Source organism: Phytophthora ramorum (assembly GCF_020800215.1).
Source record: "Phytophthora ramorum isolate Pr-102 chromosome Unknown Phyram_PR-102_s0006, whole genome shotgun sequence".
NCBI lineage: Eukaryota > Oomycota > Peronosporomycetes > Peronosporales > Peronosporaceae > Phytophthora > Phytophthora ramorum.
In genome coordinates, this window is record NW_027150652.1 from 2530904 (window position 1) to 2556817 (window position 25914).

The 25914-nt window shown below is 53.3% G+C and overlaps 11 protein-coding genes across 11 annotated transcripts; 7 read left to right on the plus strand and 4 right to left on the minus strand.

Annotated features, from left to right (window-relative positions):
• Nucleotides 1–957: 957 nt before the first annotated feature.
• On the minus strand, nt 958–2229 carry KRP23_7649 (NAD(P)H-hydrate epimerase; the record flags this gene model as incomplete). Its single annotated transcript, XM_067892991.1, has 8 exons — nt 958–1039; nt 1135–1258; nt 1333–1496; nt 1571–1629; nt 1704–1763; nt 1835–1868; nt 1942–2138; nt 2212–2229. 8 exons carry the CDS (start codon nt 2227–2229, stop codon nt 958–960), a joined length of 738 nt encoding a protein of 245 aa, XP_067744817.1.
• Nucleotides 2230–2425: 196 nt separating this feature from the next.
• On the plus strand, nt 2426–3398 carry KRP23_7650 (Proteasome subunit alpha type-1; the record flags this gene model as incomplete). The annotated part of the gene is made up of 4 exons (XM_067892992.1): nt 2426–2839; nt 2910–3039; nt 3106–3257; nt 3333–3398. 4 exons carry the CDS (start codon nt 2426–2428, stop codon nt 3396–3398), a joined length of 762 nt encoding a protein of 253 aa, XP_067744818.1.
• A 411-nt stretch (nt 3399–3809) lies between these two features.
• On the plus strand, nt 3810–4575 carry KRP23_7651 (Acyl-CoA-binding domain-containing protein 6; the record flags this gene model as incomplete). The annotated part of the gene is made up of 2 exons (XM_067892993.1): nt 3810–4355; nt 4420–4575. The coding sequence occupies 2 exons, from the start codon at nt 3810–3812 to the stop codon at nt 4573–4575; spliced, it is 702 nt and encodes a 233-aa protein (XP_067744819.1).
• Nucleotides 4576–4727: 152 nt separating this feature from the next.
• Nucleotides 4728–6805, plus strand: KRP23_7652 (OVARIAN TUMOR DOMAIN-containing deubiquitinating enzyme 6; the record flags this gene model as incomplete). The annotated part of the gene is made up of 5 exons (XM_067892994.1): nt 4728–4827; nt 4941–5155; nt 5236–5930; nt 6019–6244; nt 6311–6805. 5 exons carry the CDS (start codon nt 4728–4730, stop codon nt 6803–6805), a joined length of 1731 nt encoding a protein of 576 aa, XP_067744820.1.
• Nucleotides 6806–6919: 114 nt separating this feature from the next.
• On the minus strand, nt 6920–9346 carry KRP23_7653 (Dipeptidyl aminopeptidase 4; the record flags this gene model as incomplete). Its single annotated transcript, XM_067892995.1, has 1 exon — nt 6920–9346. One exon carries the CDS (start codon nt 9344–9346, stop codon nt 6920–6922), a length of 2427 nt encoding a protein of 808 aa, XP_067744821.1.
• A 267-nt stretch (nt 9347–9613) lies between these two features.
• Nucleotides 9614–11165, minus strand: KRP23_7654 (uncharacterized protein; the record flags this gene model as incomplete). The annotated part of the gene is made up of 8 exons (XM_067892996.1): nt 9614–9688; nt 9765–9971; nt 10036–10116; nt 10186–10272; nt 10347–10424; nt 10488–10534; nt 10934–11036; nt 11094–11165. 8 exons carry the CDS (start codon nt 11163–11165, stop codon nt 9614–9616), a joined length of 750 nt encoding a protein of 249 aa, XP_067744822.1.
• Nucleotides 11166–11468: 303 nt separating this feature from the next.
• On the plus strand, nt 11469–13235 carry KRP23_7655 (Tenascin; the record flags this gene model as incomplete). The annotated part of the gene is made up of 1 exon (XM_067892998.1): nt 11469–13235. One exon carries the CDS (start codon nt 11469–11471, stop codon nt 13233–13235), a length of 1767 nt encoding a protein of 588 aa, XP_067744823.1.
• A 731-nt stretch (nt 13236–13966) lies between these two features.
• KRP23_7656 (Teneurin-2) lies at nt 13967–15718 on the plus strand (the record flags this gene model as incomplete). Its single annotated transcript, XM_067892999.1, has 1 exon — nt 13967–15718. One exon carries the CDS (start codon nt 13967–13969, stop codon nt 15716–15718), a length of 1752 nt encoding a protein of 583 aa, XP_067744824.1.
• Nucleotides 15719–19658: 3940 nt separating this feature from the next.
• On the plus strand, nt 19659–20327 carry KRP23_7657 (Ubiquitin carboxyl-terminal hydrolase 5; the record flags this gene model as incomplete). The annotated part of the gene is made up of 1 exon (XM_067893000.1): nt 19659–20327. One exon carries the CDS (start codon nt 19659–19661, stop codon nt 20325–20327), a length of 669 nt encoding a protein of 222 aa, XP_067744825.1.
• Nucleotides 20328–20517: 190 nt separating this feature from the next.
• KRP23_7658 (Phosphatidylinositol 4-kinase beta) lies at nt 20518–24291 on the plus strand (the record flags this gene model as incomplete). Its single annotated transcript, XM_067893001.1, has 1 exon — nt 20518–24291. The coding sequence occupies one exon, from the start codon at nt 20518–20520 to the stop codon at nt 24289–24291; it is 3774 nt and encodes a 1257-aa protein (XP_067744826.1).
• Nucleotides 24292–24788: 497 nt separating this feature from the next.
• On the minus strand, nt 24789–25670 carry KRP23_7659 (uncharacterized protein; the record flags this gene model as incomplete). The annotated part of the gene is made up of 1 exon (XM_067893002.1): nt 24789–25670. The coding sequence occupies one exon, from the start codon at nt 25668–25670 to the stop codon at nt 24789–24791; it is 882 nt and encodes a 293-aa protein (XP_067744827.1).
• Nucleotides 25671–25914: the final 244 nt, after the last annotated feature.

The following is a 25914-nucleotide window of genomic DNA, read 5'->3' on the forward strand; positions in this document are numbered from 1 at the left end:
AGCACCACTGCAGTTGAGGTACATTTGAAGGAACGGGTAGATCGTGGACGGTAGCACGCCGGCGATGAAGCCCACGACTGCGTACTGGTACAGCAGTCCGATGTTGGCTCGGCTGGTCATCACCGGTTCGCCTCCCGGACGCAACGCGCCCTCGTCCGAGTACCCACTCTGTTCCGGAGTCTTCGCGCCAACATAGTCTCCATCTTCCAGGTCTTTCGGTTGCGAACTGGCACTGAGCAACGACAAGCGTACTGCGGTCTCGGGCTTCTTGATTGGGATCGCCATGACGGACTTGCCACTTGTGTGGGACCGGGGAAGTTGAGCAATGAAGGGAACAACTACACGTATTATTGCACACTGACTGTAAATCGCTGAGCATCTCCGTTGGCGTACAAGTGACTCACTTGAAGTGAGCCACATGAGCCAGGCCAGCATGTAGACGAACAAAAGTGTAGTGCCGCGTCTCCAGCTGGATACGATAAAGGGCTTTCACATTTGTACGCGCTCGAGCTAGTAGCTGCCGCCAAGAAGTACGAGCATTTCCATGGCAGGCACCGATGCCGCCACGACAGCCATGGTTTCTGCCTTCGAGCACAGCGTTGCTCTGCAACCAGGATCTGGACAAAGCAGACGCAGCCTGTCGACTAACTGTAGGCGTGTGGAGGCCCATCAACGAGCCAATTGCCGTGTAGCAGACGCGTGTGCAGAGCCAATTACTGCACCACCGACATGGAGTACGACAGTAACAGATAAGTTGAGCGTCACTGACTGCGGTCAAGTCCCCCGACACTTCGTGTTGAGACGAGCCCAGTGCAGAGATGAAGTTCACTAGTGAACACCATATATGTAAAACGCAGCAGTTGGATTGGCTGGTTGTTGAAAAGGCGGAAAGTGTCAACTAGACATAGCGCGAAGACTCGTCGATCAGACGCGAGAAAGCAAGACTCCTGGTCGCCTTCAATACGGCATCGGGAGCTCAACGCATTGCTCCACACCGGGGTATTCTGGGAGCTCAAGGTTGAACTCGTCCGCCAAAGATCTACATGTATAACAAGAGGAAGACAAGTTATTACAGCGCCGTCTTCCAAGATTTCGCACACAACCAAAGTCTAGAGTACAGACAAATAAACTTACATCGGCACGAAGCGTCCGCCGACGAAGTGGATCTTATCAGTGCCTGTAAAGTGCTTTGCACAGAGCTTCGGAGCCGTCAACGAGATCAGCATCTGCGGATCCAACCCCACTCCATTTTCATTGCCTAAATGCATACACATCAATTCAGAGAACATACTCCAAGACTCGAAAACCGTAATTGCCCGCTCACATCCGCACCTTTCTCGACGTGCCATCCCGATGGAACGTCGATTGAGACGATCGGCGTCTGGCACTTTTGCAGAGTTCCAACGACATGGTCGAACGGCGGACGGATGCCCCCAGAGAAGCTGAATCCGAAGATGCCGTCCAAAATCAAGTCGTACGCATCGTCCACAGCCGAGCTGCACCCCAAAGCACACAACCACGTAGCCATCAACACTTGTGCAATCTAATCAACCACCACACCAAGCCGTACGCGTTTTGAATCTGCTCGACGAACGGGATCTTCAGCTGCTCGCACTGCGTCACCAGGCCCTAAAACCATGCATCCCCAACACCTTGTAAGCACCGCTTTACTCTATCCAATGCTCAAACCACCACCATCAAACCTGGAAAAGCGGCTTCGCACTGCGCTTCGGGTACAAAATACTCGGCAAATATCCGAAATGCTACCAGCAGCCAAAACCAACGTCACTCCATGAGCTCAGCAACCAGTACACCCCATTCACCCTCCTCCTACCACCAAATGGCGAGCTGCCACCAGTGCGTCGCCCCTACCAATAATGTCAAACGCTGTCAAACTTCCAGGACATCCGACATCTTCCCATACGTTATACCCATACTAACCCGTTGTTCCCCGGCCCAGCGACGACCAACACGCGCTTGAACCCACCGTTCTCCGTCGTCTCCACGCTCGGGAAACGCTTTCCCACTGCTGCCGCTACACTGAGCCCCGCCAATTCCATGAGCTGATCGATGGAGAAGCCGTGCGCGCTGCTCATGAGCTGTTCGTCGAAGAGCTGCGCCTCGCGCTGTCCCAAGTACTAAAATCCCTCAGCAATTGCAGTCACCGCATCAATACACTGCTCGCATTCACACATCGAGACACCCTAGCACCTTGGTCATCTTCATCATGGTCTCAGATACGCAAAACTCAATTTTAATTAAAGTTGCAGCCACCCGATTCAAAATACAATTAATTGTATTTTCCCGATTGGTCTACTTATATACCATCTACCTTATAATCTTCCAATCACAGTACAGCAGATCTTTGCCACGCTCCCCCTCAATCTATAGAGCTCTCGAGTCGAAGAAGAGTTGGAGCAGCGCAATGTTCCGCAACCAGTATGACACGGACGTGACGGTGTGGAGTCCGCAGGGCCACCTGCACCAGATCGACTATGCCATGGAGGCCGTGAAGCAAGGCAGTGCGTGTCTCGGGCTCACGTCCAGCAAGTTCGCGGTGTTGTGCGGCCTCAAGCGTCAGAGCCTCGAGCTGGCCGAGCACCAGAAGAAGGTCTTCAAGATCGACGAGCACTTAGGCATCGCCATCTCGGGGCTCACGGCCGACGCACGCACGCTGGCGCGCTTCATGCGCACCGAGAGCCTCAACCACAAGTTCGTGTACGGCAGCGCCGTCACCGTGGGGCGCCTGGTCTCGGACGTGGCGGACAAGAAGCAGGAGTGTACGCAGTCGTACATCCGCCGTCCGTACGGCGTGGGGCTGCTGGTGGCGGGCGTCGACGTACGTTTTTCATTGGATGGTGGTAGGAGAGAAGGGATACTGAAGCTCTTGTGGTTGCTATATTTTGTAGAAAAAAGGCGTGCACTTGTACCAGACGTGTCCGTCGGGCAACTACTACGAGTACAAGGGCATCGCCATTGGCGCGCGCTCGCAGTCGGCGCGCACGTACCTGGAAAAGCACTTTGAGAGCTTCCCCACTTGTACGTGAGAGATGAACGTTGGTTGAATTTGGACTGCAGCGGTTTAATTTGTTGGTTGGTTGATAGTGGGCAAGGACGAGCTCATTCACCACGCGCTACAGGGTGTGCGTGGCTGTCTCCAGGGAGACCAGGAGCTCACAGCCAGCAACGTCACGATCGCCGTTGTGGGCGTGGACCAGCCGTTCAAGATTATCGAGGGCGCCGAGCTGCAGCCTTACGTACGGAGAGGCACTAGGTTGTGGGTGGATAGTTGATGTGCTTCTAACGAGGTTGTATGACGGGTTTTTGTGTAGATTGACGCCGTGGAGGTGTCTGATGTGAAGGAGGACGAGGACGGCGACGCGAAGATGGAGGAATAAGCGAGGCGAAGCAATTTGAAGGTCGGCTTGCGGCTCACGGTTATGATGAAGACTGCAGTGAAATTTTATTGCGGTGTTCATGATCCAATCATGGGAGCGATTGCTGCGCCTCAGTGGATCTCTCCTATATCTAGCTGTCATAATCGCTAGCGCACAACGAGCAGCTGTGACAGCGCAGAACTAACTTCCTGCTGAGAGAAACACGCAACCTGTTTGATCCACACGTTGGGGACGCTGCTGCTGAGGCAAGAAGCGCCCCCCTCTCCTGTGCAGCTTATTCCCCTCATGCTAGTCACTTGCTGACGTTGTTGCACTCAACTAAGTGGTTGTGGCAGGGGTTTGCGTATTTATAGGAGGCAGGCGTGCGAGACGACGATGTGTTTAATCTGGCGACTTTTGTGAGCGGGCAAGATGGAGGCGAAGGCAGGCACGGACGACCGATTCTACACACCGCGCAGCTCTGCCCGACGAGGATATTCGAGTGCTAGCTCTGAGGATGAACGCTTCGTGTCGCCTCGCGAGAGTGCACGCTCGGCTTCGTCCGATGACAACGAGTACATCACGCCGCGAGAGACCGCGCCGATCGCAGTTCACGTACCTCGAACGACTCCAGCTGCACTTCCTTCCACGGCTTCTTACAAGGATGCAGCATTTCGTGCCAGCAGTAAACGTTTGCCCGTTGTTGAACCAACTTTCGACGCGTTCGACTACAAGCAGCACCGAGGCGGAAGCGTGTCGGAGTTTCGCGGGGCAGCACCTCCTGCAGATGACTACGACCTGTTCTCAGCCACCCGCCACAACCGCTTCGACTCGGTCACGTACATGCTGGATCAAGGCGTGCCTGTGAACTCGCGAGACGCATTTGGCAACACGCTCTTGTCCATCGCTTGCCAGAACGGACTCAAGCGCATTGCCAAGCTCGCGTTGCGACGTGGAGCCAACATCAACTGCCAGAACGTAAGTGCACAGCTAATTTCTTCATGGAGCTCTTCCTCGTCTGACCTTTTTGCTCTTGCAACAGAATCGAGGGAACACGGCGCTGCACTTTTGCTTCGCGTACGGCTACGGCGACTCGCTTGGTGCCTACCTCATCTCCAAAGGAGCAGACACTACCATAGAAAACGACGACGGCGTGGTCTGCTACTATGGCATCGCACAAACCTCCGCTCGCAAGTAAAACAAATAGATTAACGCTGCAAGTAGACTGAAGCAAAAAAGGCAAGGCAACATGCTGCAACTTGAAGTGCGTTACCCGAAGTTGCTAAACCTTTAGCGCAACGTAAATCAAAGTCGACTCATTTTCGAGAAGAAGGCAAAGAAGTTGATACCATGGTGTGCGAGCGGCCTATGGCATCCCCAAGCGAGCGTTCGGACGACCCGATGGATGGACGAAGCCGCGGAACGAGTGACGACTCCGACCTCGAAGAAGGTGCGCGCGGCTCCCGTCAATTAACGCTGAAAGCGCGAGAATTCGCTCACTTCTCGACTATTTTGTCTTTCTGTTGCAATTGCAATTAATTTCCACTGCATTATTTATTGCAGAAATGATGCGCGTCAACGTCTTCGACTTCGAGTGGAGACGCCAAATGCACGTGGGAGACCAAGTGGACGCCCAAAACACGTTCGGTAATTGGTGCCCAGCCAGTATTCTGCAGTTGGCAGACGGGGAAGTGCTGCTACAGTTCCTCAACATGAACGACTCGTGGCATCAATGGCTGCAAGTGGATTCCGGCCGTCTTGCACAGCCTGAAACTAAGGTGCAGTAGTAGGTGTGCTTTATTGTGTAGTCTACGGGAATCTAATTTTTTGCGTCTGTTGTGTGCTTCTACGTGGACAGGCACGCAACGACAGTATGCCGATTCGTCAGGCTCAGCAAATTGAAGTGCGTCCTGGTGGAACGAACAGCAGTTTGTGGAAGGAAGCTTTCGCAGTGAAAGCGTTTGGAAGGAAAGTGCTGGTGCGCTACGCTGGACGGGACCAGAAGTTTGACGAGTGGGTCCTGTTCTCACCAGCGACGGTGGCACCTGCTGGCGAGCACTTGCAGCTTCGTGGACGCGGTAGCTCGCTGCAGCAGAGGCAAATGGTTGTGGACGCACCCGACATGACTCACCGTCGCGTTATCCAAGCCCAAAATCCGAGATTTACACACTACCGCGAGTCGCTGCAGGCAACGCTAGGACTGCAAATTTGTGATATTGAGGGAGATGGCAACTGCCTCTTCCGTTCGGTGAGCCATCAAGTATATGGTGATGATAGTCACCATGCGCTCGTACGCGCAGCTTGCATGGACTACATGGAGAGCGAGAAGGAGTACTTTGAGCCGTATGTGGTTGGCGACATGGCGGCATTCATGCGATATTTGCGCTACAAGCGACGCGATGGTGTTTGGGGAGATGACCCGGAGCTGCAGGCTTTGTGTGAACTGTATGATCGTCCTGCTGAAGTGTTTGCTTACGATCCAGCTGAGGGGTTCCGGAAGCTGCGCTGCTTTCACGAGAACAGTGCTCTTTCTCGAAGCAGGCCGCCCATTCGGTGCGTTCATTTCGGTGGCTGACTATTGAGTCTCATTTGCTTGGCCCTCCCTAACACTTTTTCCGGTAATGTTCGGTAAATGCTGTAGATTAAGCTACTACGGAGGTGGCCACTACGACTCTCTTGTGGGTCCTGATCATGAAACGAATTTAATTCGTGAGACCCCAGGTCAGTGGGAACAGCGACATATTGGGTACTCTCACCGCATCAACTCTCGTGAAACACGCAATGAAGTCGCCAGTATAGAGCAACAGGTGCAGACTGAGTCGGATCGTGAACGCACTGAAGTCGAGCAGCTGGAAAACATTCTCATGGTACGTTATCTGAAGCCTTTCCTACTGTTTTGTATTGAACTAAAGCTAACGTCGGCGTAATGCCAGCTCTCTCGAAATGAGTTTGACGCCATGGACACAAGCTTGGAAGAGACGCTGAAAAAGTCGCTGGCTGAGCATGGTGGAGAAGGTCCGCCAGCTCAGGCTCACCGAGAGCGCGCAGACATCGAAGAGGCAACTCGAGAAAGCGAAATGGCGGCGATCCAGACGGAGCTGCTGGCCAAGGCAAAAGCCGAGTCGGAGGACGAACAGATGAAATCTGTCATTCAAGCGTCCTTGGGCGACCACACATTGGTCGGTGATAACGACTTTGATGCGCAAATGTTTGCAGCTATTCAAGCATCGCTTGGAGAAGGGTCAAATGTCCATGCAGCAAGTGGAGCCAACGACTACGACGAGCAAGTGCGCCGAGCGATGGAACTGTCAGCGCAAGAATACGCTCCGCCAGCGCAGGATTTCGGTCTGTACGGGGACGATTCGGTGAACACAGATGAGATGGATGAGCTCCAGCGTGCGATCCAGGCCTCACTGGAACGATCATAAAGTGTCGCGCAGAGTGTCCATACTCTAGAATCGACACAACCTATTTTTCCTAGCAGCTTTTAGCTGAGTCAGTTTGAATTTCCTCACGAGCTCCATTCGTCTTAACTAGCATCATCACAGGTTGGCTTCAACGTACTCGGCGATACGCTGCTCCATGTAAATTCGGTCTTCTAGGTGGCGTGGCGAGTGGCGCTCGCCTGGGAAGAGCAGCAGATCATAGTGCTTCCGAGCGTTGATTAACGCAGTAATAAGCCGAGCCGTGTGGCGAAAGTGCACGTTCTCGTCGATCAGACCATGGATAAGTAGTAGCTTCTGTCCATCCTGCATGTTGCCGACAGCCTCCATCACACAGCCTTCCCGGTATCCGGCCGGGTTCAGCTGGGGCGTTGACATGTAGCGCTCTGTGTAACACGTATCATAGCCATCCCAGCTTGTCACTGGGGCGCCAGCAATGGCGAGTGTAAAAGTCTCCGGTGCCTTCATGAGACAAATAGCCGCCATGTAGCCACCATAACTCCAGCCATAAATTCCCACGCGACCCTCGATCGTGATACCTTCGTTCACAAGCTTGCGGACGCCATCCTGCTGATCTAGAATCTCTACTGTGCCCATGCAGTGCTTGATTGCACCCTCGAAGGCTGAGCCGCGACGGAAACTGCCACGGTTGTCCACTTTCAGTACGGCATATCCCATGTCACGGAACCGCTGCGCTCGCATATCGACAGTCAAGGCCCACATGCGCGCGACTCGCTGCACATGGGGTCCACCATATACGCTCACCATTGTGGGGTACGGTCCTTCGCCATGTATCTTCGGGTCCGGCAGGTATACCGCTCCATAAAGCGTTTCCTTACCGTCACGCGTCGGGAACGATATAATCTCTGGCATACATAGCTTGTGTTGAGCCTGTAAAATGGCAACGCGCAAGTCCTCTTGCTCAGTAGTCAGCGGGTACGCTGAGGCTTGGATTGTTTGGAATAGCGCAGCAAGCTCCGCAGATGGAGGAGTTGCACGTCCCGCAGCCGAACTCGGATCTGCCGGCTGAACGGGCTTCACTGTTGCAATCTGGGCCTCGGACGGCATTGAGCACACAAGTGCACGAGGTGGTGTCGTTGGGTTGCTGTACACATCCACGAACATGCGGCAACTGCTGTCCATGACAATGCTGTGCATGCCTTCTGCGCTGGTAAGTCTCGTGGGTGGAAGTGGCGGGTCACTCGTAGGAAAGAGCGACGCCACGTACAAGTGACGCTCCAGTGGTGAATCTGCGGTACCACTGAAGTAGATGCGACCGTGCGTCAAGTCGATACCGTCAACGGATTCCACACTCCACTGTCCGCTCGTCACAGCACCAAGTTGGCGCGCAGCCGGCTCCCCCACCGTGTATTCGTACAGGTAAAGGTGCATGAAGCCGCTCCGCTCGGATCCCCACAAAAAACGGAACGTGTTCTTGCTCTCCGCCTCAATGTTCCGGAACAGATAGTTGGCATTCACCCACACGGGGTTCGTCTCGCGAATCAGCGTCGTGGCACGTCCCGTATGCGCATCAAAGCGAAGAAACATGACCTCGGTCTGCAGCCGATTCATCCTCTGCACACCTAGCGACTGGTCGGGTAGCCAATTGACGCGCGGGAGGTAGAAGTCCGGGTCCTGACTCACGGACGAAAAGTCCATCCACACGGGCGTGGGGATCTCCGGCTCCTGGTGCCCAAAGTGTAGCACTGCGTGGTCATGTGGAAGTCGGATGACGCCCAATCTCCTCTTGGGGTTTGCAGTGCCCGCGAACGGGTAGCGATGGTCTTCCTGTGCGGTGCCGCCAGTGGGCTCTGCACTACCAGAGTGCATGATTCTGAACTTGGGGATGTGGCTCTCGTCAATGGCTTCGAACGCGAGTCTCGAGCTGTCTGGAGCCCACCAGAAGCCCCTGAAACGACTGAGCTCCTCCTGCGTCAGAAAACACGCCAATCCATTGGCTCTACCTTCAACGCCTCTAGCCCCACTCGTCACCTGCACCGCCTTCTGTCCGCCGTCCGTAGCGTGGCTCGACATGACGTAGATCTCCTTGTCCTGCACAAAGGCGACCCATCTCCCATCGGGGGACAACTGCGGATCGATGGCGCCCCCAGCCGCGCCCGTGGACGTCTTATCGAAGAGCAGCTTAAGCTCTGCGCCCGGCTGCTTCTGCACATACAGGTCGCCCTGCAGCGGGTACAGCAGCCGCTGCGCGTGCGGCGATGGGTTCCACGCGTAGGACGTGATGCCCACGCCCATCTGGCGCTGTCGCTCGCGCCGCAGCTTCTCCTCGAGTGACAGGTTGCCCTCCGTGTTGCCCTGGTTGGGAGGCGCCGCCAACAATGACACGCGGCGGGAAGACACGTCCAGCGCGTACAGTTGGCGCGACAGGCCGCTCTGCGCTCCGGGCGCGTGCAGGAACGCCACGACGCGGCCGTCCGGGCTGAAGCTTACGTTCGCGGGTGCATTGAGCCCCGGCGCGGGCATCTTGGCCACGTCCTCGAGCGCGATGAGCTCGCGCGCAGCCATGGTGCACTAGGAAGGATTTGGATTTGAGGGAGCGACAGAAGGAAGTCGAGGCTAAAAGAGGTATAGTGAAACCAAGAGGAAGTCTTGGGTGTTTTATGCAACGCGATGGAACCTGCGTCATTTTGTGCATGAGTGTACAGAGGTGACAGATATTTTGTTTTTAGTGTTTGTGAAGGATGTCGAATATTATAATCCTGCGATGTACGATTGGTTGAGATTTTGTGATAGGCATTGGTTTAGACGGGGTTATCAGATCTTCGTCTTCAACTATGAGCCCTTGCTCTCGTCGATGGCAGGACTGTCGAATTGCGCCAAAATGGCGTCCAGCTCACCGGTGAAGGCCTGCAATAATTGGAAATGATTAGGATAAAAGGCCCCGCTGCAATACACGAAGCATTCCGATGGGGTCTTTCCTTACCTGGACATCGACGATATTGATATCTAGCTCATTGTCTGCCCCCTGGAGCTCCTGCAGCAGGGCTTCTTGACGCTGCTTCACATCCAACTGGAAGAGTTCGTTGCGCAGACGAGAAAGCGCCAAGCCTTCGGAATCGCCGCAGTTTTGCAGAGCCTGCTCGACTCGAGTAGCTTCGGACTCGTCTAGCTTCGTTCTAAACAAGTTACACTGTTGGGGCGAAAAGGTGAGTGAAGGCAGTGCTAACGTATTGGCTATCAACAGCAGGACATACCTCGAGTTGGTACGCCTTCGCTTCTTTCTGTAGTTCGAGCGTTTGTGTTTCCCGTTCCCTTTGCTTCTGCTCGCGCTTGCGCTAATGGAAACACGAATAGTATTGTTGGTGCAGGAGGTTGTAAAGACGAATAAGTGGTCACTTGCTTACCTCAAGCCGTCGTTCTAGATAGTCACCACAACTAGTGGGATCTTGGGATGGCTCAGGATTGAGCAGCTGACGCTCTTGCTCTGCTTTCTGTTGCGTTGCAAGGCAAATGGTCACCAACGCAGCACGCACGTGGAGGCAAAAGAACAGCGACATCAACGCACCAGTTTGTTCAGCGCTTCCAGTGTTTCGTACTCGTGGGCCTCTTTCCACACTCGCAAATCGTTGATAACTTTACTCATCTGCCAAACAGACCGGCGATTGTTAGTCGGAACGCTAGTCTGGATCAAACCAAGATATTGTACCTCTTCCAAAGTCTTGTCTGCAACTGACCTCTCAAAATCTAGTGCCTCTAATGCATTTTCGAGGTCAGCATCATCATCATCGTCCATTAGAGTTCTTCGGTCTGAAGGTCTCCAGTTATTGTCATCCTCCGACGGATGGGAATCACTTTCAGGCTTGTCTTCGGGGTTATAGGGCTCGCCCTGCTTCAATTGAATGATTTCCTGGCAAAAGGTTTCGGAGAGGCATTCATCATCTTGAGCTGGATCGCTGCCATAGTCTCTGGAACTTGGCTTCCGGCTGAGAGAGCTAGCACTTTTTTTAAGCGGTGGCAGTGGCGCACTGATAGGACTGACAAGTGGCGGTACATGTCGAGGGTGTCGGCGATTCTGGGATGGAAACAGCTTCCGCTTCAACGAAGCGAATTTGCTTGTTGGTGCAGGAACAGGAGTGTGTTTATCAAGATCACCTCGTTCAATCGTGGAGTTTCTCCAGATCACGACATCCTCAGCTCGACTGTCACCCTCGGTGATCGGAGACTTTGAGTCGTCCGCTGCAGATCGAAACAGCATCTAGCATTGGCGCGTGTTAGCCACCGACAAAATCCACGAATTACTCTTGGAGCTCACCCGAATCAACCTCCTCCCCTGCTTCGTCGGCTGCGATTCCGGCGCATGCGGGTCAGGCGGTCCCTGGTTCATTTTGCTCGCGTCCCCAGCCACCCCTTATCTATCGAACTTGATGCACAACAAGCAGCAACACATCGCAGTCCTCAACATGAACGTTCATGTATTATTATCCAAGACGTCTAAATTCATCCGCCAACCGTCGAGAGATCCCAACCGTCCGACTACACGCAAAGATCGCGGCTCACTCGTCGCTAACGGCTCTTCGGATGCGATCCGAGCTCACGTTGCAAGATCGCGCGGGTCCGTAGGCTATGCATTAGGCAAAGCACAGGCTGGGACGCAACGCGAGCGAGTAAGTCCGACAATTGATCGACGATGGGCGGTAGACGCAAGATGCTGCTAGCGTCCGGACTGGTGCTGCTGGTCGCGGCACTGCTGAGCGTTCCGACGTCTGCGGAATGTCCCAATGGCTGTTCCGGCAACGGAGCGTGTATGGCCAAGGACATGTGCAACTGCTACAAGAACTACCAGGGCAACGACTGCTTGGACCGCACGTGCCAATTCGGCTACGCCCACGCAGACACGCCCAAGGGCGACATCAACATGGACCAGTCGCGAGTTACTCCTTCGTGGATTCTCACGGACTCGCAGCAGGACCCGGCAGGAACGTACGAGTACTTCAACCCGGACGCTGCGACCAGCGAGGCTCATTTCTACATGGAGTGTGCCAACAAGGGACTGTGTGATCGAACGTTGGGTGTCTGCACGTGCTTTGACGGATACGAAGGTGGCGCGTGTCAGCGGTCGGCGTGTCCTAACAAGTGCACTGGCCACGGAACGTGTGAAAGTCTTCGTGAGCTAGGCCTTAAGACTCCTGGCACGCTCTTTGGAAATCCTGTAAGCCCGGCAACTGTCACGTACGACCTCTGGGATAGCCGCGTCTCTTATGGTTGCCGTTGCGATCCTTGGTACCATGGCACCGATTGCTCGTTGCGTAGCTGCAAGGTTGGTGTGGATCCGATGTTTCTGTCGGCGGGGTCGAATACCAATGAAGTGTTTGCTCTGCACGTCTGGCTCGACGGAACTGCCTATCCAACAAGTGCAGCTCGGGCGACCAATGCTAATGACTATGTGCGCCTTCGACTTTTCGACTACCACGGCGAGGCCTACATCACGGACGCAATCCCGATTATAAGCGATGCGAGTGCTTTGACAGCGCTACTACAAAAAGCAGATGCAATAACCAACGCTGCCGCCGTCGCTGCGGCTATCAAGAAGATCCCAAACCAGACCTTCCGGAGTGTACTATGCGAGCCAACTTCCTCCTTCACGGGTACGGATCTGGTTGGCTATTTATCCACTCGCACGGCAACTACCCATGGACTTTCGGTTGTGTGTCAGTTCACTCAAAACCCTGGGCGACTTCGTGTGCCCGAGATCGCAACGTTCAATTTCGATAGTGTTGTGGATACGAGCAAAAAGACTGCGAAGTTGTACAGAATGGAGAAGGGAATGGACAGCGAGTGGTTTACCGAGGTGTCACAAGTCACAGTGACATCCGGGTCTGGTCTCTCGTTAGCAGTCTCCAACTCCGGGGGCCTTACACAACCCACCCCCACGCTGTTCAAGCTCGGCTCGCACGTGGTACTTGGAACCATAGCTTCCACAACGATTACTCTCATTTACTCGCTCAAACATGCTCTTGCTTCGAATGCGCCTCGCTTTGACGCTCCTACTGGCTCCGGCTTAGCTGTTTCGGCAGCGATCGCCAGCACGGCTGCCATTAATGTGGGCGATACCACGATTACTGTCGGGATTACTGCCCCTGCGGTAGTGGCAGGTGACCTCATCTTCTTCGAGAACAAGTTTTTCACCGTCAAATCAATCATCGCTCCTGTTTCGCCAGCGACCGCCTATCAAGTTGAGCTGGACACACCGTTCGGTGGTAACTCTGCAGATGGGACGCTGTCTGCGTCTGGAGCTAATTTTTACAAGGTCACTCCGCCTGCAGACGCGTTCCAGTACAAATACGTCTCGCAATGCTCCGGTCGCGGCCTCTGCACCACCGAGACGGGTATCTGCGCCTGCTTCAAGGGTTACACCAACGACAACTGTGACACGCAGAACATCCTGGCGCTGTAGGCTTCTCTATCCAGCGTTCGGTTGGACAGGTAGTACAGCAAAATGAAAGAACCGAGGCAGTTTGGACAGCTAGCAGATTTGATGAAGGCCACAGTTAGTGCTGCAAACGATGAATCCAATCCTCAGTTCAATCATTAGGATGAAGTTCTATTTGCACTCCGTTGCTGCTCCCCTCCAAAATAGTTTACCACAGTCCTGCAAGTTCCATCGCATTGAGAGCAAACTAACTACATCATGTATCGTCATGTTGGTCATCGCGTTCGTGAGCATTCATGCTCTCCTCGCTACTCAGCAAATTGTCGTATCATAGGTGCGGGTGCTTGTAGAAGAAACTCGTGGATGTTCGACTAGTGTGCTATCTCACGTTCCCTTTCCGATTCTTGGAGTTCCAGGCTGTCCCGATCAGTCAAAACCAGCTTCACGTTAAAGTATTGAGGATATTCCCGATTCATAGACTATTTTCGAGACATTTTACTGCCAAGCTTTCGTGTTTCGTCAGTGAAGAGTTCATCCTTGCAAGGCGACCGGTGTTTAGACCGTCCTGATCGCTGGAGGGGCGCGAGACCACCCGTTCAAGCAAAGATCGCGGCTCACTCGTCGCTAACGGCTCTTCGGATGCGATCCGAGCTTCGCATTGCAAGTTCGGGGTCTGTGGGCCTGACATTCGGTAAAGCAACGCCAAGAGGTAACAAACCGTGAGGCGAGCGAGTAAGTCCGACAATTGATCGACGATGGGCGGTAGACGCAAGATGCTGCTAGCGTCCGGACTGGTGCTGCTGGTCGCGGCACTGCTGAGCGTTCCGACGTCTGCGGAATGTCCCAATGGCTGTTCCGGCAACGGAGCGTGTATGGCCAAGGACATGTGCAACTGCTACAAGAACTACCAGGGCAACGACTGCTTGGACCGCACGTGCCAATTCGGCTACGCCCACGCAGACACGCCCAAGGGCGACATCAACATGGACCAGTCGCGAGTTACTCCTTCGTGGATTCTCACGGACTCGCAGCAGGACCCGGCAGGAACGTACGAGTACTTCAACCCGGACGCTGCGACCAGCGAGGCTCATTTCTACATGGAGTGTGCCAACAAGGGACTGTGTGATCGAACGTTGGGCGTCTGCACGTGCTTTGACGGATACGAAGGTGGCGCGTGTCAGCGGTCGGCATGTCCTAACAAGTGCACCGGCCACGGAACGTGTGAAAGTCTTCGCGAGCTAGGCCTCAAGACTCCTGGCACGCTCTTTGGAAACCCACAGAATGTGGATCAAATTACCTATGACCTCTGGGATAGCCGCGTCAGCTATGGTTGTCGCTGTGACCCAGGGTATCATGGGCCTGACTGCTCGCTGCGTAGCTGCAAGGTTGGTGTGGATCCGATGTTCCTGGCGGTTGGTGCAGCTACCTTCAAAACCTTCGCGCTTCATGTGTACACTACCGGTACTTGGACAGCCGACTCTGCAAGTGGACCACCAGAAAACTTCGTTCGTCTTCGGCTATTTGACTATCACGGTGAGTCGTACATCACGAACGCAATTCAAATCCTGGACGACACGGCTGGCACCTCTACAAAGATTGCCAACGCTGCCGCCGTGGCCGCAGCTATCACAAGCGTCCCAAACCAAACCTTCCGCTACGTGTTGTGTGAATGGATCGCTCAGACAGACGGAGATCTTGATGGATACCTAACTACCAGGACAGGGTCGAAAGGCCTCTCGGTTGTGTGTCAATTCATTCAAAACCCTGGCCGACTGCGCACGCCTGAAGTGGCTTCCTTTGGCTTCAAAAATGTGGTGGATCCACTCACAAAGTTTTCCACAGTGTATACCATGGAGGACGGTCTCGATAACGAGTGGTTCACCGAAAACACGCGGATCGCCTACGTGAGTATTGACAACACTTTCCTGGTCATCACCGTGACCAACCCTGATGCCCCTGTGGTATTTGTGGCGGACACCGCCGCGACGCTCTTCAGGATTGGATCACGTCTGTTAGTGGGAAAGCAAACCGCGTTTGATACGATTACTCTGACATATCCAACCAAGCACACACTTTCGAAGACAAATACGCGCTTTAATGTTGCGGCCGCCTCTGGATTTGCAATTGCAGAGCTCGTGTGTACAGCGGTGACGTTGGGTTCTAAAACAATCACAGTGACGACGAACCCTGCGTTCACCGCTGGGCAGCTCGTCTTTTTCGAGAATCAGTTCTACAAGCCACAGAGCGTCGTCGATACTTCGATTACTTCAACTCCTGGTCCTTGGGCCATCACATTGGATAGACCCTTCCCGGGAAATACCCTGAACGGTGGAGACAACACAATCTTGAAAGTCTACAAGGTCACTCCGCCTGCAGACGCGTTCCAGTACAAATACGTCTCGCAATGCTCCGGTCGCGGCCTCTGCACCACCGAGACGGGTGTCTGCGCCTGCTTCAAGGGTTACACCAACGACAACTGTGACACGCAGAACATCCTGGCGCTGTAGGCTTCTCTATCCAGCGTTCGGTTGGACAAGTAGTACAGCAAAATGAAAGAACCGAGGCAGTTTGGATAGCTAGCAGATTTGATGAAGGCCACAGTTAGTGCTGCAAACGATGAATCCAATCCTCAGTTCAATCATTAGGATGAAGTTCTATTTGCACTCCGTTGCTGCTCCCCTCCAAAATAGTTTACCACAGTCCTGCAAGTTCCTTCAGAGCAAACTATCACCAACTTGGTCAGGTGCCATGCGCTCCTTTGCTCACAGACCACAGCCAAACAAGTTTGTCCGGCTGCTATCCAAGGATGAGCTCCATGCCATCACCACCATCTTCAACCGAGCTCGAGGTCATTCTCACGGACTAAACTTTGGCCGCTTTCGAGACATTTTGCACGAAGCCCTTGTGGGCCTTCCCGAGTATTTAGCTCGAAGACTTTTTCGTGAGTGGAACGGCACCCGCAGTGAAGAGCTTTCCGGTGCAGAGTTCATCGCAGGGGTAGCTACAGCAGTCAAAGGCTCGCGAGATGATCACTTGGAGATGGTATTCCGAATGATACGTGACAACGGGGACGGTAAAGCTGTCTCCAAAGCCGATATGTCTCACTTCTTCAATTGTTTTGCCCCGACTTCAGGTTGTGTAGCAATTGAACAAAGCAAAGCGCGTCGATCGTGGACTGCTGATGAACTCTTACGCGAGCTGTTTGGGTGGTCACAAATCGGGAGAATCACATTCAAGAAGTTTCTTGAAGTTGTGGGCTCTGGTAGCTCGTTTAGCGTGCTCTATTTCATCGATTGGATTCCAATCCTCGCTACGAGACTCTTGAACACACACGATTTTCTACCGGTGCTTGCAATGCCTCGCAAATTGACGAGCTTGAAGCTCTTTGAAACTCATAGGGGTCTCTCAACCGAGCAAAGAGATAACCTTCGCTTTGAACTGCGCAGAATTCTTTTCATCCTTGCAACGGATCACACGAGAGTGAAAGTAGGTTCGATCATCGATAGATTTCGCGATGCGGTTGCTGACGATTCCCTTGTGAAAGCAGTTGGTGATGCGTGGCAGTCGCGGGTTAATCCTGATCAAAACCAGAGCATGGAGTCACATCTCGTTGATGGAGTCCATGAAGAGCTCAAGCTTTTCGTGCTGGGATTATGCTGCGTCCAAGCATCAAGCGTACATCAAGTTTATCGATTGCTGTTCTTGCTCTTCGACGAATATAGTTGCGGGCAGCTTGATGTTGATCAGCTCGGCGCTTTCTTACAGTTGAAAGCAGGACTCGGTCCAATTGACAGTGAGCGTGAAGCGAGTATCGTTATCAGAAGATGTGGTCGATCTCAGTCCTCTTTGTCTTCACCGCCGACGTCTCCAGGTGGATCGCCTGCCATCAACACCAACGATCCACTAGTATTGACCCTTTCAAAATTTGTCGAGGTTGCCCAACAGCAGCCTGGGCTCTCATTTGCAGAAGTAGACTCAGCACTTCTGCTTTTTCATCTCACACGATACAGCAACACAGCAATTATCCCCGGTCACAGTATTATGTCATTGCATCATTTGGTCGACTGCTATTTCTCGGAGGAAATGTTGCAATCAACTGCGTTTTGTTTGCTGGGTCCTAGTGAATGGCAGCACATTGTCGAAAGAACGATGAAGTGTCAGTCAGATTTGTCCGCTCCTAGTAGCGCACAAATTATCCACGAGGAGGCGAGAGAACTACCATCAGGTCATGTGATGCTCTCATTGTCGGTCTGGTTCCTGATATCGTTTTGGCTTGAAAAGGGAAATGTGAAAACTCTGTCGCGGCAGTCGCAACAGTCTTCAGTCAGCTTTGTCTGGACGCCCACAGTACAGCTTCATCAAGACGACCAAAGATGCCTGCGTGCGTTTTGGCTTCGGATCTCGCTCAACTTTACTGACTGCGATGGATTTGAAAGACGCACCAATTTTCCTCAGGCAATCGCCTTTGAGCAGTGTACCCTGCAAAGTGTCGTAGATGCTGCTCTTTTCCAGAAACGCTGGTGCGGACGCGGTGAAGGTGCGAGTTCCAGCGTGACCACAATATGCCAGTGTCAAGTCTTAATTGCGGAGCGCAATACAGCAGGGGAGATCAAGACATTGGCTCAGCAGGACGACCCCACAATCTTATCGCAAGATCAGCTAGCAACTTCACTGGGCGCAGTGCTTCCCACTATATGTCCGTCCTGGGGTTTGGGAAATACTGGTCAGCATGAAAAGCTTTCGTTTGAGCTCCGCTTTTCTGTTGTGGAGATTGTTGAACAGAGTGAGAGAGAGGCACCAGTGTTGAAGCACACCGAAGCCTCTTTCGACGTCCAGAAGTTTGTAAAACCGTTCCAAAAGACTGCACGGTTGCTCGACAACATTCCCCGAGGTCTGAACAACCTTGGCAATACGTGCTTTATGAATGCCGTTGTCCAATGCTTAGCTGCAACACCACCGCTGAAACCCCGCGCCATTCGAGAGGAAACCCAGAATGATAATTTTTCTTCTTCAGGTCTCCAAACAAGTCCAATCCAACCTGCGAGCAAGTCACTTCCACTGCTTCTTGCAGAGCTTTTCGCAGGAATGTACAGTGGGAAACAAGAAGCTACGAACTCGATTTCTCCGACGAACTTGTTGAAAGCCTTTTCCGCAATCTTCCCCCATATGGCCGATGGCAATCAGCAAGATGCCCAAGAGTTCCTTGTTTGCCTTTTAGGTCACTTGGGCGACGCACTAAAGCGGAATCCAAAGCACAGCAGTGAACCACAGATTCTGTCACCACGAAGTCATGCCACTTTGACAAGCCTTTTCCGTCCCAACGACGTGAAATCAGAGGACGCCACCGCGAAAGAGACTGCATCGCTGCAATTTGGCATTGAGGACAGCAATGGACGGCATGACCGCCTTGTAGCTACCGAGTGGTGGGTTTCTCACCTCGTGAATGACCCCTCTGTAATCAACATACTGTTTTCGGGGCAGTTTAAAAGTGCACTGACCTGCGATCATTGCGCCTACCAGTCTGCACGCTTCGAGCCGTTCTCGTCGTTGCAGTTGCCGCTGATCGAGTGCACTAGCAGCAACTCGACAACACGAAAGGGTCAGCGGGATATGGTGGTGGTTGTTCACTCTACAGAATCATCAGGCAGCTTGGCTGAAGGACACGGTTCCATTCGCACGGTGGTGCAGGTGGACGAGCATTCCACAGTAGCAGACATGTTAGTACAGCTCCCAACCTCGCGATCCCAATCCGGCACCGACCAGTATGTTATCGGAGAATTTGACGAGTTCACAATTCAGCATTTGCTGGTTACCCACGGGATGGAAGATCAGCTCGACGACAAGACTCCAGCGAGCGCGCTGCCAAACCCCGTGCATGCATTCGAGCTCTTCAATATCCCAGGGAGTGGCGATGATACAGCCGCTCCCATAGCAGACAGCACGCGGTTGTATCTTCGCTTTGTGCACCGGCAAAACATCCTTGTGCCGTTCTACTGCTCGACACCGATACGTCAAGCCCTTTGTGGTTCGCCATTCGTGTGCTACTCCACGTGCGGTGCACTTACAGGGCAAGCACTCCACCAAATGGTGTTTCATCGATTTCTACTTGGCCGACGCACCCAGTACAAGCCCTGTTCAAGCAGCACTGATGCATTCAATCAGCAAAGCGGACACCATTACGCGCCAAACTTTGTTCTTCGTCGCGTAGGAGACGATGGTTTTGCCTGTAGCCGCTGCCACTGGAGTACAGGCTGTCGTGGCTGTCAAATATTTCCTTCCACTACCGCTGCCGAACTACTCGATCTGGAAAACTGTGAGACGATCGCCATCGACTGGGACCTCCAGTATCATGCTCAAGACCAATCTGCATTCTGGTGGCTGCAGTCCTATCCAACCCGCGACCACCCCAGCTACATCCACTACCGACAAACAAAGACCCAGTCGCTAATGCAAAGTCTCCAATCTCTCTGCAGCACCGACCACCTCGACGTCTGTTGCTCGAATTGCCAATATCAGAGCCCCTCAACTCCCCACACCAAGCAGCTCTCGCTCTGGAGTCTGCCCCCCATCCTCGTCCTCCAACTCAAACGCTTCGAGCTCATCACCAGCAACGGCGATTACCAATGGAAGAAACTCGCGCACAGCGTCGCCTTCCCCATCCACGGCTTGGACCTCGTCGATCTCCTGGCCCCAGTCGACGGTGCACACTCCGACTCGGAGCCTTGCAGCGACCGCTGCTCCACAGACGCTATGGATCCTCGAGTGCGTCGCGGCATGGATTTCTTGCAGAATGAACTGGACATTCCGCTCACTTCCGCCTCTCGGAGCTGCACCAAGTACGACTTGTACGCTGTCGTGCACCACTCGGGCAGCGGCCTCAGCTCGGGCCACTACACTGCGCACATCCGCCGTCCGGACGAAACTTGTTGGTGGCTGGCAGACGACGCCAGTGTTTCACCATTGAGTGAGGACGAGGTGTCGCCTTCCTCCACCGCCTACTTGCTCTTCTACGTGCGCCAAGATGTCGCATCGGGCGCCACGGAGCTCGGCGACTTGTTCCCACCACGCCGGACTGCTGTGAAGCCATCTGACTCGACCAGCTGCACGCTGCAGTGAAGGCTACAGTGTATCTACCGTGTCTTGTTACTAATCCTCCTACATTCTCCAAGTACAACCCACTTGAACCCTCTCGTCTTGCACCTCTTTTTGTAAATGAGCTCCTCGCAACAATTTGTCGCACACAAAATGTCATTTTCAAAGCGGTGGAGAAGCTCAAGGCGGTTCCTGCTGTTCTGTCGCCACAGTAATGGGGACATCTCGGTGCGAAGGTCTCGTGCGTATACGGGAGCGCGTCGTCTTTAAAGCGTCCTCCAGTGTCCACTCGACCGACGAGGAGGATGCGTCGTCGTCTTTTAGTGAACAAAGTCGCGCTGCTGGACGCCTGAGTGACGATGTGTGGTACTTCTGCGTCGCGCGAGCGTCCCCCACCGTCCTCGAGTGGTTCACGGTGGACGCCGGTACAGAGAGCAGCGACGAGGAGGACGTGTCGCCGTCCACAAGCTCCGGCGGCGCCGTCCTCCTGGCCAGCACGCGCGTTTCGAGCGTCGAAGCGGTGGACGGGGAGAGCGTCACGCTGCCGGAGCAGAGAGATAATGCAGATGACTCAGGAGTGATTATCAACTTGGTGGTGGACGAGCATGAGCGCAGGCGACTCGAGAGCTGCTCGCTCTATGTGGAGGATGATGTATCTGGAGTCGCGCTGCTCATTGAGACGGAGTCGGAGACGCACAGGGACCAATGGGTGCACTTTCTAAATGGAATACTGCACAAGGAGGATGAACATGAGGAAGGAGGCGGGCAGGTTCAAGGTGACGAGGAGCAGGAGGCTGGAGAGGTCGCGATGGAGGATCTCGAGTCGCTGCATTTTTCAGCGTCGAGGTCGTCGATTTCGACGCGGTCTCTGCTGCATCAGGGCAAGTCGGAGAATTTATTGGAAGAAGACGACCCATTTGGGCTGCTGTCACTGACGACGTCGGCTCTTAGTTCGGTGAGTCTTGTGGACGACCAGGAGATAATTACCACCAATACTGCACCCGGGATGTTCGCCATGGATCACTTTGAGATTGCAGAGGGTGACGAACTTGCTGAAGAGATCGAAGACACGGATGGTAGTGACACCAGCGCGGCTAACATGGACGGTGACTATGTGGCAGACACTGCAGTCGATCCGTCGTTGTTGAGGTCAGCCAGTCGACAACTGAGTGAACAGACTTTATTGTCATGTGAGCGTTCAGCCAGCAACATCACTGACCCGCTTAGCTCCAGTATGATTCGACAGCCTGCCGCTGCGAGTACTCGCAACAGGAGGCATAGTTTGGGTGCCGTGTTCGGCTCAACTCCAAGGCCTACGAACGGCTGTCGGCGCTGCAACAAACGCTTTGGCAGGCTTATTCACACACCCAGGATCTGTGCTTCCTGTTCGTATCGATTCTGTCGTGATCATTGCAGCGCGATGACACCACTAACGTCGCCCGAATCGATCACTCTGCCTGTCCAAGAAGTATTCGGATCCCAGATCGGAGCGAAGGCTACCGCACTGTCCGAACCAAAACGTGTTTGCATGGATTGCTTTGTTCGACAGCAGCTGCTAACGTCATTACAAGAAGCTGGTGTATATTATGCCTCTGCTGTCGATGAAGCTGGTGGATTGTCACGGCTCGTGCGGTGGAAATATTTTGATCAAGCCCCCAAGCATGAGATTGAATCGCACGTTCGAGCGCGAAGCCTGGGCCCTATGAGCCTCCTCTCGGCCATGTTCAAGTATCGACAGCAGCCGTTCATGTTCGTGGTGGTGCTCGCGCAATTTGTGCACAACGTCGAGAACTGCCCCGATACCATGGACTTCTATTGGCCTCAAGTGCTGCAGTGGGGTATTGTGAATATCCCAGACGCATCGCCGAGCGTCCGTGCTTTTTATCTATTTTTCCTGGCTGCCACTGCACGGCGTAGTGTGCACCTCGCGGTCAAGGCAACGTGGGAGTGCATTGCAGCTCACTGGGATGCGATGGCAGCAGGACTTTATAAGCGTGGCAACGGCATTGTCGTTATGCTTTTTTTCGTTACAAACGTAAACTTTGGGCAGTCACGCAGTGTCCTCCCTCAACTTCTGTTCCCACAGGCACCGATCCACCAGCGCGAATCATTCGAAAAGCTACTGGAGCAACTATTTGAGTATGTTCGTCGGACATACGCTGCTTCGCAACGCGAATCTCCTTTCTTCGAATGGCTCCTCGCACGCAGCAAAGAGGAGATTGTGGCTAGCTCTCGCAATGTGCAAAAGCAGCTTCGGGTCGACGACGGTTTCTTAGATCCGTTTCCACCCGATTACCATGAGGAAACACAACTCATGATATTGGAGCGTCGAAGATCGGGTACTCAACATCTCGTGGAAACCAAGCAGCGAATATGGAACAAATCCGCTCAACACATCTTCAGTGACGAAGTTCGGCTTGTGCGCTTCCTTGTGGACCTCTGCACGTATCTAAAAGAAAACATTTCCGAGCCTTCGCAGCGGAAGAAACAACTCCCTGCGTTGTTGCAGGAAATGCTGCGTGGTAAGCACATTCGGCCTGAGGCTGCATTGCCATTGTCAGGAGCGATGGCTCGTCCGCACCGCGTGGTTAATGTACTGACGGATGAAGGCACTGTCTTCTCTACAAAAGCACGTGCGCCGACATTGGTCTTTTTCGAAACCATCGCCTCATCATTGGGATGCGATGGTGGGTCGCGCGATCTCGATGTCCCCACTGGTCATGATGATAATATTGACGCGTTAGTGGATGCTGCTGTGGAAATGGAAAACGATATGGACGGTGTGGTAGGACCAGAGCAGCAAGAGATCCTCAACTACCTCGACGGAGAAGTCGTCGGGACGTACGTCGCGGACTTGATCCCAGTATCCCGGACACAGTCACAGGCTTCCTTGCGCTCCTCAATCTCCGAAGATCTAGATGGACTCAACAATGTTCTGCCTGCTGGCTGCACTCCTCTTAGTGAGAAAACTGGCACTGGTGTTTTCTCCGACGATGAAAGTGATGGTTTTGGTGCAGAGGAGATAGCAGACGACGAAGCAAACACAAGCGACAGCTCGAATTCGTCGTCGCAAAACACTAAATGCCCATTTTTTGGAGAACGATTTGCTGATACACAGAGGCGAATCCGAGAGGAAAGCACCTTCGCCCGCTTCGATGGGTGGGCGTTGGTTCCAGTGATCGCCAAAAGCTTCGACGACATGCGTCAAGAGGTTTTCGTGTTACAAGGACTCAAATTGTTCCAGCTCATTTTCCGCAAACACAGTCTCAACCTCTGGATGCGCTACTACAGCATCGTGTGCGCTGGCAAGGACTGTGGTTTATTGGAGGTGATCACAGATGCGCAGTCTTTAGATGGACTCAAGAAGAAGGGCAAGAAAATCGGTGGGGTTGGCACCTCCCTGCCAAATATCTTCGACCGGGCATGTGGTCGGGACCCCATCACGGGTGAACACGACCCGGTCCGGCTGGAGAGAGCTCGTGCAAACTACATCACTAGTATGGCAGCCTATAGTCTCTTCTCCTATATTTTTCTGGTGAAGGACCGTCACAACGGCAACATCATGTTGGACACGGAAGGCCACGTCGTGCACATTGACTTCGGCTTCGTTCTGGGTATCGCTCCTGGTAACACGTTCAGTCTCGAGACTGCTCCTTTCAAGCTCACACCGGAGATGGTGGAGATCATGGGTGCCGAGGGCTTCGACCACTACCGGCAGCTTGTGGCTCAAGGTTTGCTTGCTCTGCATCTGGAAGCACCGCAACTGCTGTCACTCGTGTATCTTTCGTCCAAAGACTCGTGTTTCCCATGCTTCAAGGGTCGATCTCGGGCTCGGATTGTTCGGCGACTTAGCCGTCGCCTGTGCATTGGCTGGAATGTACAGGACGTTGAACACACTGCTGCTCGCATCGTGGACAAGAGCAATGGACATCGTGGAACAAGACAATACGACTGGTTCCAGAAGATTTCCAATGGCATTTTGCCGTAGAGAAAGCGACACATCAAAGAATTGCTTCGTGTTTCATGGCATCGGAGTGAGAACTTTGAGCCCTCGCTCGCTCCTCGAGAACACGGTTGAATGCACATGCTGTCGCTGAGGGTTATATTATCCACATTGAAGCCCCCCAGCCTGATAGTAGTGAGACTTAGAACATTACGCCGGCAGTTTTTTTCCTTACCGTAATTTACCACCAAGAACATTCCTGGAATCTTCTTTCGGGCCAGGATCGCTTTCAGCGACGCAACCTCTCGACCACCTGAGAGTGAAAGCAACGTCTTTTGGATCTTAGGGTAGTTTTAGAACCGCTCAACCGACAACATTCAAACTATATTTATAAAACAATAGATAGTTTTTATTATCTTCTCTTAGCCACCAATCAGGAATAAGAAATCAGTCAGCGCCAACTATGCTTTAGATCGCAAGCTTTGAGTTCTGCAATATGGTTAGATAGGAACTTGTCGAAGCGTAGTTGCCACACTGGATGGCTATGAGTTCTCACGCTTGGCTAAGTACTTCGAGATAGATCTCTCCTCACGGTGCCATTCAGCATGAGCAGTCCAAGCACCAGGCGATCTGAATCGCTTGTTGCATCTTGGATAAGGACACACCAGATCAACTTCATCTTCTGACGACGATCCCGAATCCTGGTTCAAGACCATTTCTAACGCAGGTGCGCGTATCTTGAATCCAGGAAGAACATCGCCACCGTCAAGATCTCTCCACGCAGTGTTGTCAGAGCATTTTACGTCTCCATTGTCGTCGAGATAGTACTCATACATCCGCTGAAAGTCTGGGCGTGGGTCAATCAGCCAACCCAACTGGACGCCGTGCTGGAAATATTCATTTCGCATCTTTCGATCAAGAGCGCTGCGTTGAGAGCCTCGACCAGAGAGCTTATCAATCTCAACAACAAAAGTGGGAACAAAGGGATCGCCACGATACGTCCACATCTGTTCACGAGTCAAATTCCTGTCATCATCTCGCGGTGTGTATGCCACGTCGGGTATTCTCAAGTTGGGCCCTCCGGGACGCTGCTCCAGAATGAACGCCCCTTGCGAGGTTGTCACTCTGCCTCCTTTTCCAGACCACGTCGCCCATTCATCCAAAACTCTCGCGATCTTAGCCGCCACCTTCTCGTTGCCATATACGACCATTCGAAAGGGGATGAAGCGACCTTCGTCGATGAAGAACGCCGGCTGCTCGCCAAAAACGGGGTTCACCAGTGGACCGAGCTTCTTCACGTGATGATTCAACTGCTTCAGCTCCACTCCAGGATAGTCCTTGACGTAGCACAAAGTCGTCTTCGTTTCCAAGTCGCGCACGAGTCGCGTAAGGACGTCTTCGTGAGGTTTTTGCTTGTCCGCCATCGCTGCTCTTTCTCACTGGTTGCTTTTCTCTTTCCGACCGAGAAATTACACGATGTGGTCGACACTTTTTAAGGTCAGGTGATTTTCAAGTTTGGAGGAGGCTGACAAAAATGTGGAGCCAAGGCCTCATTGCAGAGAGCAAGCGACAAGCTTAAGCGGCAAAGGATGCCGGAGTTGTTTGAAAAGCGTAGACCGCAGGGGTTCAAGCGATATGTAGATTAGTAATACGCTTCGAAGTAGGCAT